The 12,991-nt window shown below is 43.5% G+C and overlaps 3 protein-coding genes across 3 annotated transcripts; all 3 read left to right on the top strand.

Annotated features, from left to right (window-relative positions):
* The first annotated feature begins 15 nt into the window (after nucleotides 1-15).
* arfgap3 (ADP-ribosylation factor GTPase activating protein 3) lies at nucleotides 16-7,363 on the top strand. Its single transcript, XM_031859006.1, has 16 exons — nucleotides 16-689; nucleotides 1,358-1,476; nucleotides 1,627-1,699; nucleotides 1,811-1,942; nucleotides 2,152-2,232; nucleotides 2,322-2,415; nucleotides 2,503-2,562; nucleotides 2,668-2,714; nucleotides 2,823-2,971; nucleotides 3,088-3,219; nucleotides 3,562-3,687; nucleotides 3,806-3,958; nucleotides 4,072-4,192; nucleotides 4,294-4,381; nucleotides 4,646-4,770; nucleotides 4,866-7,363. Exons 1-16 carry the CDS (start codon nucleotides 621-623, stop codon nucleotides 4,881-4,883), a joined length of 1,587 nt encoding a protein of 528 aa, XP_031714866.1. The 5' UTR covers nucleotides 16-620; the 3' UTR covers nucleotides 4,884-7,363.
* A 103-nt stretch (nucleotides 7,364-7,466) lies between these two features.
* LOC116389898 (inhibitor of nuclear factor kappa-B kinase-interacting protein-like) lies at nucleotides 7,467-10,294 on the top strand. The gene is made up of 3 exons (XM_031859008.1): nucleotides 7,467-8,341; nucleotides 8,430-8,547; nucleotides 9,104-10,294. The coding sequence occupies exons 1-3, from the start codon at nucleotides 8,157-8,159 to the stop codon at nucleotides 10,013-10,015; spliced, it is 1,215 nt and encodes a 404-aa protein (XP_031714868.1). The 5' UTR covers nucleotides 7,467-8,156; the 3' UTR covers nucleotides 10,016-10,294.
* Nucleotides 10,295-10,386: 92 nt separating this feature from the next.
* Nucleotides 10,387-11,962, top strand: LOC116389899 (inhibitor of nuclear factor kappa-B kinase-interacting protein-like). Its single transcript, XM_031859009.1, has 2 exons — nucleotides 10,387-11,005; nucleotides 11,133-11,962. The coding sequence occupies exons 1-2, from the start codon at nucleotides 10,802-10,804 to the stop codon at nucleotides 11,697-11,699; spliced, it is 771 nt and encodes a 256-aa protein (XP_031714869.1). The 5' UTR covers nucleotides 10,387-10,801; the 3' UTR covers nucleotides 11,700-11,962.
* The last annotated feature ends 1,029 nt before the right edge of the window (nucleotides 11,963-12,991 follow it).

Raw genomic sequence — 12,991 nt, 5'->3', positions numbered from 1 at the left:
AGCTTCATCTTTTTATGTGTGTTAAATTTGAATATAGTTACTTTAATTGTTAACATCAGTAGTTCAGTTGTACTGTTTTTTGTTTGTAGTGTCCTGCCCAACTCGTAAAGGGTCTTATGATTTACATGTTAGTGTCCCATATTTTGGGAATAATTAGTTACCAAAGTTACCCCAAAAAATTACCATAAGTATGTATTTTCATTTTGGTGCAAGATCACGTTCATTGTAGGGATATGGATTCCTCTAAACATATTGGCTGATGCAGAAAGTTTAATTGAATGAATTCAAAGTTGATGCAGCCCACTCAAGCTTATCTATGGGTTAAATAAACCAACAGTAATTCAATTTATATCAAATGTATTTAAACATAAAAAAGAACGAAAAGTGCTTTTACTTGACTAGATGGATACTCGGCGTCAAATGTATAGGTCAACTACATTACCCAGAAGCCCCTGCTACAATAACACAACCACGGGTCACTTTTATCCAATCACGGCTCGACCGTGATGTTGCCCTATTGACGTGTCGTATTCGGTCGCTATTGAGGAAAACACGGGGCTGATTTTCATGCCACACAACCGCGTCCGTCTCACCGTCAGTTGTTTCCAACAGATAGAACAATGTCAGAGCCCAGCAAGCAGGATATCTCTGCTATTTTTAAGCGACTCCGCGCGGTTCCTACGAACAAGGTGAGAGTTTCAAACGGCGGACGGTTTAGCTACTCTTTAAACGAGGAAGTGGAGTCAGACTATCTGACACGTCGCACTTGGAGAAAACGCAAAAGCTAGCTTTACTTTCATCGGCTTAATGTGGCACTTAGCTGCTACGTGTCGTGTTTAAAATCAATCGGTGTTGTTGAAGTGCGCCGTGGTGACATTTGAAGGGTGTTTTCTGTCAGAAAACGTGTGATCTGTGACCAGATGTTACGTTAGCTAAGTGGTTGACAGCCTAGCTAACGCTACATTTGGACAGTTCAACCTTAAGCTAGCTATGTTTGTTAAGGCTTTAAGCCCTCCGACGACTTGGAGATGTAACACTGCAGTGCATACATCCTGAATTACGCAATGAAACTGTGTTTTAAGAGGTAATCTCGTTGCGAAATTCAACCCACTGCACCAACAGCTGTTTGAATCAGCAGCCCGATGCATGCACAGGGAACGTGCACTTCAGACCTTTATGGTTACAACCACATTGTTTACTTACACTTTTTCTATTTACATTTTGAACGTGTGGTCTGCAACGAGGAGGGAGTTTAAACACAACGTCTTAGCCTGTTTATTTAAAATATCAATTCACTCTGTTTATACATTAACATTATTCTTGTGTGTCTCCTCCTGTGCTCTCTTCTTCCTCCCAGGCTTGCTTTGACTGCTCGGCTAAAAACCCCAGCTGGGCCAGCATCACCTACGGTGTGTTCCTGTGTATAGACTGCTCTGGGACACACAGGTCTCTTGGTGTGCACCTGACCTTTATCAGGTAATACAAATAATCTAGTGATGAAAACACAAAAGCACACGATTGCACAAGATTATTAGTATGAGTAGAAAAATCCAGACTAGAGTCGGATGCGAGGGGGAGAATTGTTGTGGAACCTGAGATGCTGTTTGTCCCTCTGTGTTCACACAGGTCCACTGAGCTGGATTTCAATTGGTCGTGGTATCAGCTCAGATGTATGCAAGTGGGAGGCAATGCCAATGCGGTCAGTACCTGAAGGCGGCGCGTATAGGCACGCTGTCGACAGATTTTAAAGCCAGCATTGCTTTACACTCGCGTTATTTAACTCGAGCGTCGTCTTTCCCCGTGTCTGCAGTTTTCATTTTTCAGTCAACAAGGATGCACAACCAACGCTGCCAACACCAAGTACAACAGCCGGGCTGCTAACCAGTACAGAGAGAAGATAAAGAATTTAGCCACACAAGCGACCAGACGCCATGGCACCGAGGTAATGCTGACATAGTGGTTTATTGTCTTAAAACCCCCTATGCTTGCAGGTTGCTTCAATGTTTGGACGGGAGCCAGAATGAAAGAATCAGATAAAAAACAAACTTTGATTTCCTGTCTAGTTCCTCTTTGCTTATCACACTTTGTATTAATTCTCCTGTATCTTTAAGTGCACAGCTGTATCAGTTTTACTGCTCTTCTTCTGTCCAGTTGTGGCTCGACAGTCAGGCTCCTCTCTCCCCGACGACACCAGACGACAAGCAGCTGGACTTCTTCAGTCTGCATTCACAGGTATAGAAGTGTGATGTCTGCTTGTTGGATACCTATTTAGAGTGACAACGGATTAATAATTTCGCCACGTGTGTCTCTTTCATGCCCAGACTCTTCCTGACAATTTGAACATGCCCAAATCGTATCTCAGCTCCTCCACATCAGAGAAGCCTTTAACCAGGGAAACGGAGGAAGACAGTAACGGTATTCACAAAATGCAAAGATGCACTTGTTGTATTTATCTCAATGCCATTTAATTTGGCTCATCACATGTATATTAATCCTCTTTAGGTAATCTAGATGAGGGTCCTAGTGTGGACATGCTGAGTGCTTCTCCAAAAGCAAATCCAGGTTGGTGTATATTCGTCACTTTTAGGATTTTCGACCTTTGTTTTTCCATCTGATTTATTCCTAAACTGTCGGAGATGTAACTTTACTGTTCCTCAATCTCTCCAGACCCCTCCTCTCTTCTTAGGAAGAAGCCAACTGCCGCCAAGAAAACGGTATGTACTCATCCTAACTTTCGGTCGAACAGTACGCGTTGTCGTAAGTATGTTTGTTCACAGACTTTGCATTCATATCGTGTTTTGTAAAAACGTGTCTGCCTGTAGTTGGCCTCTAAGAAGGGCGGTCTGGGCGCTCAGAAGGTTAGCAGCAAGAGCTTCTCAGAGCTGGAGAAGAAGGCTCAAGCTGCCGACAAGCTCAGAGAGAAAGACGGCGACACCGGTGCTGACAAGAACTACCAGCCCGAGGAATCCATGTGAGTTTCTTTGTCTTTCTTTATCGTCTTTGACGTGTTCCTACCTTTACTTTGTTGCTGTATTCTCCCTCTGTTTTGTCATTCCTTAAACTCGCCTCCCTTCCCCCCCCCCCCAGCTCTCCATCTCTGCGACTGGCCTGTAAAGATTTCGAGCAGCAGAGGAAAATGGAGGAGAAGAAGTTGAAGGGATTAGAGGGGAATAAGAAAGTGCAAGCCGAGAGACTGGGCATGGGTATGGGCATGAGGAGGTATGATGATGAAGAGACTAGTGACCCTTTTGCTGATAGATCTGTATCTTAGAGTTCCCATGTAAACCTAAACCTAAAATCAAATGTATTAAGAATACAATGAAGTACAATCGGCTCTGTTTTGTGCTTTAAAGCCAGACTGATATAAGTGCTTGTAAAGCTTTTTTTTTTTTTTCTCAGATCAAGGACAATAATGAACATTTTGAGTGAAGTGTACTTTACAGTTCTGTTCTTCTGTATTTATAGGCGGTGTACTGTCTAGGCATTATTTTGGGTGCCTTGAGAAGCGTTCTAATCCTCCATGAAAACGTGTGGTAACCTTTACCCTCTCTCCTCTGTTAGTGGAGTGTCTCACTCTGTGACGTCAGACATGCACATCATCCAGCAGGAGAGTCCGATGGGAAAGAAGACCACCAAAGGACGTCGGTTCACGGAGGATGATGAGGACGAAGGGTCCTTCAGCGCCAAGTCAGATACATATTATTTACTATTACTAGTTTATTAATGTTTGTCGGCTTCATTTAGTTTTTTTTTTTATTATTCTGATTTTGTAAGTATCACATTTTCATCTGCCATTATTCTTCAGGGTCTTGTCCCGGTTTGAGGATCAAACAGAAACCTCCGATAGCTTCTCCTCGAGGTGGGATGATAAAGGGGAGGAAGGAGGCTGGATGAAGGAGAGCAAGAAACCAGAGCCGGACTTCTTCTTGAGCTCCACTATAACATCGCTGAATGACAGGTACGTTAAAACAGTTTTAATGTAATGTTCCTCCCGTCACTGCAACAGAGGAGTCATGACGTTTTGGCTACTTATTGTTGCTTGAGACAGTCGGAACTTTTGTTTGTTATTAGACCCACGGGCAGAAGAAAACCTGAAGCCGTCCCAGACACCGGAGAAGCTCAGAAAAAGTTCGGCGGTGACGTGAAATCCATCTCTTCTGACACGTACTTTGGAAAGCGAGATAACTCCGAGGTACAAAATGAAGACATGCATCCTACCCGTCCCACATGTTGTGTATACATTGTGTTGTACTGTGTGATTTTTGTGTTTATATTTCTTTTCTTTTCTTTTAGTACGAGGCCAAAACACGACTGGAAAGATATTCTGGGAGTTCCGCTATAAGTTCAGCAGACCTGTTTGATGATCCAAAGAAACAAACTGGTGAGAAACAACTCTCTGTTTTGGGAACTTTGTAACCAAGACTCACAAAATGTCTGCAAGCGGGCAACAATCACTTCAATAGTCTAGTCGTATGTCACTGCACTCACAATGTTTCCTCAGGTTGAGGTCACTAGTTATGTCAGTGTTCTCTGTACTTTCTATCTTACAGCATACGACAGAACCCAATAATCAGGCTTAAAATGATTGCCTCATACCATTAAATGAATGTTTATATTTGTCTTTCTGCTCGTCTTGCGCACACAGCGAGTTCGTACCGTCTGACCAACGTGCTGCCCAGTGCTCCCGACATGTCGCAGCTCAAACTGGGAGTTCGCTCTGTCGCAGGAAAACTCTCCGTCATGGCCAGCGGCGTAGTCAGCTCAATTCAGGTGGGTCAGAAATACGCCCCTTGACTCAAGATCGTATGAACATCTTGTCTGACAAAACATAAGTTCTAATATTGTTTATTTTGTTTTTTTTCCAGGATCACTACAGCACCTGAGTCCTGGTGCGCCTCCTCTTGGATTCAGCGCCCTAATACTCGTCCTCTGTTCAACAGAGTCACATACGTTTCCCAGTGGACTGGTGGTCGCTCCTACTGGGAGCTAAAGAGGTGCGATGGGCAAATCTGTTCCACGAAGGCATCCAAATTGACGCCCTGTATACATCTATATCTAGTTTTTTATTAGGTGGTGTACATACAACAGCTGTTTGAATCGCGAGGATCAAGCACAATATTTTCAGTGGAAGTAACGTTCCCCTGCAGGCTTCTTGAAGGGAGACGTCTGTGTACAGTTCACTGATGAAGTTTTAGTTTGCGGTTTATTGATTGGTTCGCGTTGAGGTCTTTGGGGGTTTAAATATTTAGAAGTATTATATGTAGCACAGGGTTTATGGAGTTTTGAAGGATGGATTTGCATTTTGATTCCTTTTTAGTTGATGAGGTAAAAAATAAATAAAACAAAACAGTGGAGAAAATTCAGTTTGTTTTTAATTGGTCTTGCTCATCACAAGCACTCTGTGTTGTGCTGTTTTGCACATTCCCACGGGTTTGAAAGTGTCCTTTCTGTCCTCAAAGTGCACTTATATTTGCTCCTCCACAGACGGGACCAAACCCTGATAAAGAGGCCGTAGGGGACCAGATATATATATATTTCTTTAGTCAGGCATACTTTCAGTTGTATGAACTGAAATTGGCCTCATTAGCACAGAAGCTTCATTATCTTGTGAATTATGTTTTTTTGTGTTTTTTTTTTTTTCGTGGGCAGAGCATCAGTTATTCTAAAAGGACAAGATGACATGAAACCTAAGCAGCTATGGAAAACTGAGTATAAAGGAAAAGTTTGACATTTTTGGGAAATATACTCATTCGCTTTCTCGCCAAGAGAATGTTGAGAAGACTGACAACACTCTCATATCTGTCGCGTAGCTTAGCATAACGACTGGGAACAGGGGGGAACAGCTAGCCTGGCTCTGTCTGAAGTCTTTCTAACAAGTTTGGCTTTTTGTTTGGATTAAACAAATAAGATATAACTATGCTAAGCTGGCTGGCTGTAGCCGTATATCTATGAACTGAAATGAGTGTTACCAATCTTCTCATCTAATTCTATTCTTTAAGCAATCTGCCTACTAGCATCATGATGATCCTACACCATGATGAGCCTGCACCATGCAGGTCGGTTGCACTATGCGTTTTTGTCTCAATCCTGTTGCTTTGAATCAGACACTTTTAAGACGTCTCAATCGATAACGTGGTCAACATTAGAACCTGTAGATTCATGAATTTGTGACGGGTGCCTTTTGGTGATGTTTTGGTATTAATTTCTAGATGTTTTTTTGTTGGTAGTTGTGTTTACATGTCTGCTATAACTTTCCATGTTGCCCCCCTTAAATTGAACTGCACACACTAAAGGCTCTTGACTAGAATCTCCTGATGTGGTGGGACCTCTTTGTAGCTTTCAGGCCCCCGTTGTACAGCAACACACACACACACACACATGTATATCTATATATATATATAGATATATATGTCAATATGAATGTAAACAATCCCTTTAAAGCCCTCTTTCTTTTTTGTTTATTGCTGTAACATACTGCCAAGGTTCAGGTTCCATCTTTAATTCTGAGCTGGTAATTGGGTGTGATTTTGGATTTGACATTTAAAAGCAATAGAAGAACCGGTTGATGTCCGTTCATGGCTCTGATATGGACGAACTACGGCTTTAGCGTGAGCCTGTAGTGTATTATTATTATTTAGGTAGAGTTGTGCCATGATGCCGAAAAGGCTTCTTCAGATATCTAATCGTGGACTAGAGTTTATAAATCCCTGATCGGCGACAGGATGATTATATTACTGAGCGATTTCGGTACTGTTTCTCCTTCTCAGGAGTTTGATTGGAGTTGTTCAATAAGGAACACTGAAAGACAAAGTCATAGATCCTTCAATGACCAAACTATTTGTTTACTCCATCACTCTATGCCTTAGTCCAAAGATCTCTGATTAACGCGCCCTCGTATTGCAATATTGTGGAGTCGTCTGGTTACCGGTTTGCACATTGTTTGTTAGAAATTGCATGTGGCAGCTTTTGCTTGAATGTACTGTATTTACAATTGAACCGTTGCCTCTCAAGTTGATGTTGCATCCACGTTAGACTTAAATTTTTTGTTGATCTTTGTAAGATTGTTTGTCTTCTGCCCGTTTAATATTGTTAAATGTTACGTAAGCGAATAGTAGCTTGTGTAAGTTGCATGACCCTTGTAGATGATACACGCTGACACATCGTCTGTTGGGGCCCTAATAAATAACGCTAGAGTAACAGAACCGTTCAATAACAACTGTATAGAACTGCTACATGCAATGATGTATAGGGCTTTGAATTACCGTTTCTAGAAAGCTACAGATAATCAAGTTTTGACATATTTTGACACTCAAAATGTAAGTAAGATTTTTTGAAACATGCCAAATAAATGGCTTGTGCCGAAGCTCTCCTACCTGGTCATTTATTTGCCAACACTGCACAGACACTCTGTTTGATTGACTGATAGCAAAAACAATTTAAATGTTTCTAAACCCCCAAAATAGTCTATTTACAGTCAAATAAAACAGGGATTATTAGCAGATCCACACATTGGAGAAGCTAAATTACTTAAACGGTTGATCAATTATGTAAATTGTCGCTTATCAATTCTCTATCCGATGTCGAATCAATTAATCGATTAGTTGTTTCAGCTTCTATCTAACATTAATCCAGCATGGCTCCCTTCAGGACCAATGCTGGGAGCCGCTTACGTGGCTGGCTGAGGCGTTTACGGTGCTTAGTACGCTGTCGTAACTATGAAAGTTAAAATTCGAACTCCGTTTATGTTTTAAAGCATAGTTTTTACCATGAAAAAATATATAATTTTGTTGAAAACCATTGGGTTGCTTGAGGTAACAGACAACATATCCAAACAATGGCTAAATTTAACCGTTTTTTTGTGTTTTAATTTAACAATTCTGTTAATGGTTGTATTTACGACTTTAAGTGGAGGACGTGAAGGCGGCATTTTCCCAAGGAACAGGGAAAAGCGAAAGGATTGTTTTTTTTATCGGTAACCGTCGTTAATTACACACTTCTTACGTTACTTTAGCGTCCCACACTATGACCGTATCTGTGGGAGACGTGTTGTTTTACTCTGCAGCGTAACTAATAGCTGGTTGTGACTTGTTTGTACCGTTAGGGCCTGCTGAATTCATTCAGAGTAAAAGCTGCTAATAGTGCGCCGGGGTGTTAAAATGCGTACCGAGTTCAAACAAAGGAAGAAGTCACAAAAACAAAGCGACGAAGCCGCCGAAACGTCGGATGCAAACTGCAAAGATGAAATGCATAAAGCCAAGATGCAAGCTCGAAACAACGCAGGAGTGAATAAAACGTCTATAATGTGCTTATTGTCGCTTGCAGCGTGCGGAGCTCTGAGTTGGTAAGTCATCAGCAACATCTGCATCAACGTGATAAATGTTTTTATTTCTTTCTCTCTACTAAAGTGTTTGTGTTTCTCTTGGTTTCAGGGTGGTGCTGCAACAGAATGAGAGGTTTTCCCAAATTGAAGAAAAGTACAAATCTTTACACGGAAAGACTTCGAGTCTGTTCGACATGGAGGAAGAAGTCCTGAAGGTGTCTGAGAAGGTACGTTTGACGCCCTGTATTCATCATATAAATACACAGTGAACATGCTTCTGAGGATGGAGCTTTAAAGGGTCAATTCACCCAAATTACACCCTAAAAAAGAATGAACCCCATGCAGAACGTGATTTGGTGGTTTTAATGTGGTTTAGTGAGAAGGGAAACGAGTACAGTGAGTAACCCGGGGGTTCAGGAGATCAAATTTGAGGGTGTGTATAGTAAGGGGTCACAGGTCAAGAGGGTTGATCTGTGACTAGGGTTTGTGAACTACTTATGCAACCCTCCGCAAGCTTTACTTTGTTTGTTTTTTGAAAACTGAAGAAAAACTCCTGTCAGCTGAGCAAAACTTGTCTTTGTTGCATCCCCTTACATCTCTAGTATCCACATTTATGTGCTCTTCCAACACTTTCTATCTTTCATGCTTCACTTCTATTGCAAACACTACCGTTGTGTGTGTGTGTGTGTGTGTGCATGCTCATTGTTTCTTGCTAACATATGAATACTGAGGACCATAGAGCTCCCACAGAAACAGCCCTCCTGTTTTGTGTTGCGGCCGCAGCTCGCCGCCTCTGAAGACGACCTACAGGAGGCGCTCTCCGCCGTCTCCTTGGCAGTGCGACTCGAACGGGACATCTCCACCCTCCACGCCGATGTCATGTCGATGCAGGCCGACGAGAACTCCGCCTCTCGGGACCTGCAGACAGTCAACGCCCACTTCCTGAACGTGACGGAGACGTGGCAGGAGCGCCTGGCTGCCATCGCCTCCGACCTGGCCGCCCTGAAGGCCGAGTCTCGGGAGGCCCACGCCGGAGCCACGGGGCGGGTGAACGAGGCCGAGCGGAGGGGCCGGTCGCTGGCCGAGAGGTTGGAGGAGCTGGAGGACAGCACCAGGAGGAACGCCCGAGCTCTGGAGCGCACAGAGGGAGACGACACCCAGCGGACGCAGGATCATCTGGACTGGAACACCAAGCAGATCCACAAGCTGGAGGAGCAGATCGGCAGCCTGACCAAGAGGGAGGCCGAGCTCGGCACCCAGCTCAAGGAGCACATTCCCCGGGCGCAGCAGTGTGAGGAGCACCTGCCCCAGGTGGAGGAGGCGGTGCGCTCCATCTTGAGGCTGACGGGGGATCTCAGCGGGGCGGAGAAGCGCCTGGAGGAGGTGACGTTACAGGTGTTCGGGACCGAGGACAGCATGCTTAAAGCACTCAACGAAATCCTGGAGATCAGACAGGAGCTGGACACCCTGCAGGCTCAAAACAGCATCCTCAGGATGAAGAACGAGCTGTCCGTGGTTAAAGAGGCGGTCCGTGAACTCACCATGGTGCTGCGGGGGGGCGCAGACGACAGCCAGAAGGACCCTGACGCTCTGGAGGAAGAAGGATGGAATGAGGAAGAGGAGGAGGAGGAGGAGTGGGGAAAAGACAACAAGGATGAGATGACTCAACTTCTATATGATGACCTCACTGAATGATGTCATTGTTTTGATCCAATAAGGAGGCGTTGTATCTTACTTTTATCTGTAAAAAACTATCAAAGTCCAGTATTCATGTTTTTCTAAATGTGTACCTCAGTTAAATGTCAGAAAATGGTGACCATAGTTACATAAACGTTCCATGATTTCAACATGAACTCTGGTGTACATGCACTGTATTATACGATGAAGAATATTTATTTTAATATTTGTTCAATGTGGAGTGACACATTTTAGGTTTCTTTTGTAATGAATAAAACATGCCCAAATATATGAAAATATCTGTGCCGCTCTTTCCATATGAAACTACATTGATTAATCTGATCGACACAAAAACTATTTGGTTTGTTGTTTTACAGTAGTAAACTGTATATTTTTCGGACTGTTTGGGGGAAAATACTACATTTTTCACAATTCCTGCCATTTTTTTTTTGATGAAACAATTCAATGATGAATCCAGAAAATATCCTTTGAATATTTTTTTTGTAGATGTGTAACAAGTCTTGATATTTTTGACGACTTTCCATCTGATTTTAGTTTCACCTGTTGAAAACATGGCAATTATTTCATCATTGAACTCATTTAATAAAATCACCTTTTTTTTTTTTTTTTTTTAACTGAAGAGGTTGTATTTGTATTAAATCCTCTTGTTTCTCTCCTGTGTTTGTTCATAAAGGATAAATAACCTGAAATGATGTCTTGTAACGTGTGATCGCTTTGAATACCCGTCACCCCCTGAACACACAAACTGTTTCCGTCCTGTTTCAGTGTAAGAGCGTCCAGCTGATGCTGGAGGGCCTCGGGGGTGAGCGGGGGGCTCTGCGGCCCCGGCTGGAGGCTTTGGAGCAGGACGTGAGCCGGCTGGAGGAGTGGTCCTCTGGGCTGAATGAGAAACGAGCTCAGCTTCAGACCAGCCAGACGTCACTGAAGGACGCCGTGGGACAGATCGAAGAGCGCACCTCGGCCATCGCAACGGACTTTGCCAACAAGGTGTGTCGGATTGTTTTAATGTATTGCCCAAGTAGACGATTTCATCAATTGTAAAAAACATAGTTTTTTCGTATTGTATTCCGGGAATGGGTGTCTGAGCCTCCGGCCCTCTGTATTCCCCCACTAGGTGGCGTCGGTGAGGACAGACGTGCGCAGGATGGACGGTCTGCAGTCCGAGCTGGAGTCTCTGCTCACTCAGGTGGCGGAGCTCGAGGACAAGACCACTCAGGTGGAGCACAGCATGGTCAAACGCATCGGGGACGTGCTGACCAGCAGCATCGACCGAGTCTCCAATCTCCGCGCCGCGTGTGAACGCAACACCCAGGCCATAGAGAAGCTCCGCGGGCGCGTCCCTGAACTCACCGCCGCTGACGAGCAGATCTCTGAGCGCATGCGGGAGCTGCAGAGCGGCAGAGCTCGCATGATAAGAACGCTGACTTTCGCCGCCGACCTTAAACCCAAAGTCGCAGCCATTAAGAGGGACTTTGGGGCGTTTGAGCCTCAGCTGTCAGACCTGACTCTGCGGATAGGGAGACTGGCAGAGGAGCTGATGAAGAGAGAGCAGGAGGTGGCTGAGCTTAGACAGACACTGGCCAACCTCACTGCAGTGGAGGGAGATTTAAACGTTACATCTAAACAGGTTAGTGAAATAGCTAATATATCTGACATTGGAGAGATGCACCGGCCAACATGAGCAGCACACTTCAACGTCCTCGAGATCAACGTTTTCATACTACTGTTTGAAGGTTTGCCAAAATAAACCTTTTTTTAACACCAAACTTTGACTCGGTGTATGAATGACTCAGAGTGATGTCTGAGCATGTTAATCAAACTGCAACTTCGCTTCCAGCCTTGGGCCCCTTGTTGCATGTCTCACCTCTCTCTCTCTCTCTGTCTCCCCTATTTCTACACCCATCATCTCTCATATAAAGGTGAAAATTCCTCCCCAAAAACATCTTTCAAACATAAGAAAGTAGCATGAATGTGAACATTCTGGCACCTCCGTGTCCCTTTCTAAAGTGTTTTTGAAGTTTGCTTGTGGTTAAGCAAGCTCAGCAAGGTTGTTTCCTTTGTTGACTCCTGTCAGCCAATATTAGAGACAGATTTGACTGGTTTGTTATTGTTTTGTCACCTTTTTAATTGACTTCTCAGCTGTGAAATTGAGGCTGGTGAGTTTGCTTCTTGTGTGTCTGTGGACATATTGTGTCCACTCTATATCGCCACAACCGTGCAATAATAATTATAGTAATCATCCTTGAATAGACCGTTTTTTTACGTAAACAAGATAAAAGGTTTTGACGAGGTTTTGCTTCTGGGCTTATTTTGTGTTCTTTGGGCAGAGCCGGGTTATAGCTGTTTCCAGTCTGTATGATCAGTTAACATGGATCCTGATATTGGCTCAGGATCAGAGATCTTGACACAAAATATCAGCTTTCAATGAAAAACTGAGGAAAATTATGCAGCCAGGCCACAATATATTTATTATTAGTTGACAGATGAAGCTTCAGGTTAATGATGAGACGTCTTCAAGGCTCCACACAGCGATTCCAGTTGCTTCTGACTTCAGACTTTTCTTCAACATTTTGTAGCATCACCTCAGGCCCCAGTTTTCTCTTCCTCAAATCCCGTTTGTATACTTTATAAAGCAGCTTTTTGCTCCTTATGGGTCGAATATTGCACCCCAGACAAAAGCTCCTCACCTTTACCAATGAGTTGTCAAGACTAAAGATTGCAGTTTTTTTTGTTTTTTTTTAAAGAAAACTATGTTTAAAGAGCACTTCCTTGCATCCCCTGAGCGCTCTACATTACTTAAAGGGTCCATTAGAGTCCAAATGCTTTCCAGCAAATAACTGCAGCCTCAGGTGTTCAACCTGGAAGCACATTTCTGCAGAACACCTGGAAGAAGGTCAAAACCTCAAAAGAGATAAATTACATGTTATCTGTTACTGCAGTTTGAAGATGAAAGAGCTCAATGCGTCACTCATG

This window comes from Anarrhichthys ocellatus, unplaced genomic scaffold, assembly GCF_004355925.1.
Source record: "Anarrhichthys ocellatus isolate YVR2014 unplaced genomic scaffold, GSC_Weel_1.0 scaffold21, whole genome shotgun sequence".
In the NCBI taxonomy this organism is placed as follows: Eukaryota; Metazoa; Chordata; class Actinopteri; order Perciformes; family Anarhichadidae; genus Anarrhichthys; species Anarrhichthys ocellatus.
The sequence above is the reverse complement of the archived record's forward strand: the minus strand, read 5'-3'. Positions and strand labels throughout refer to the sequence as shown.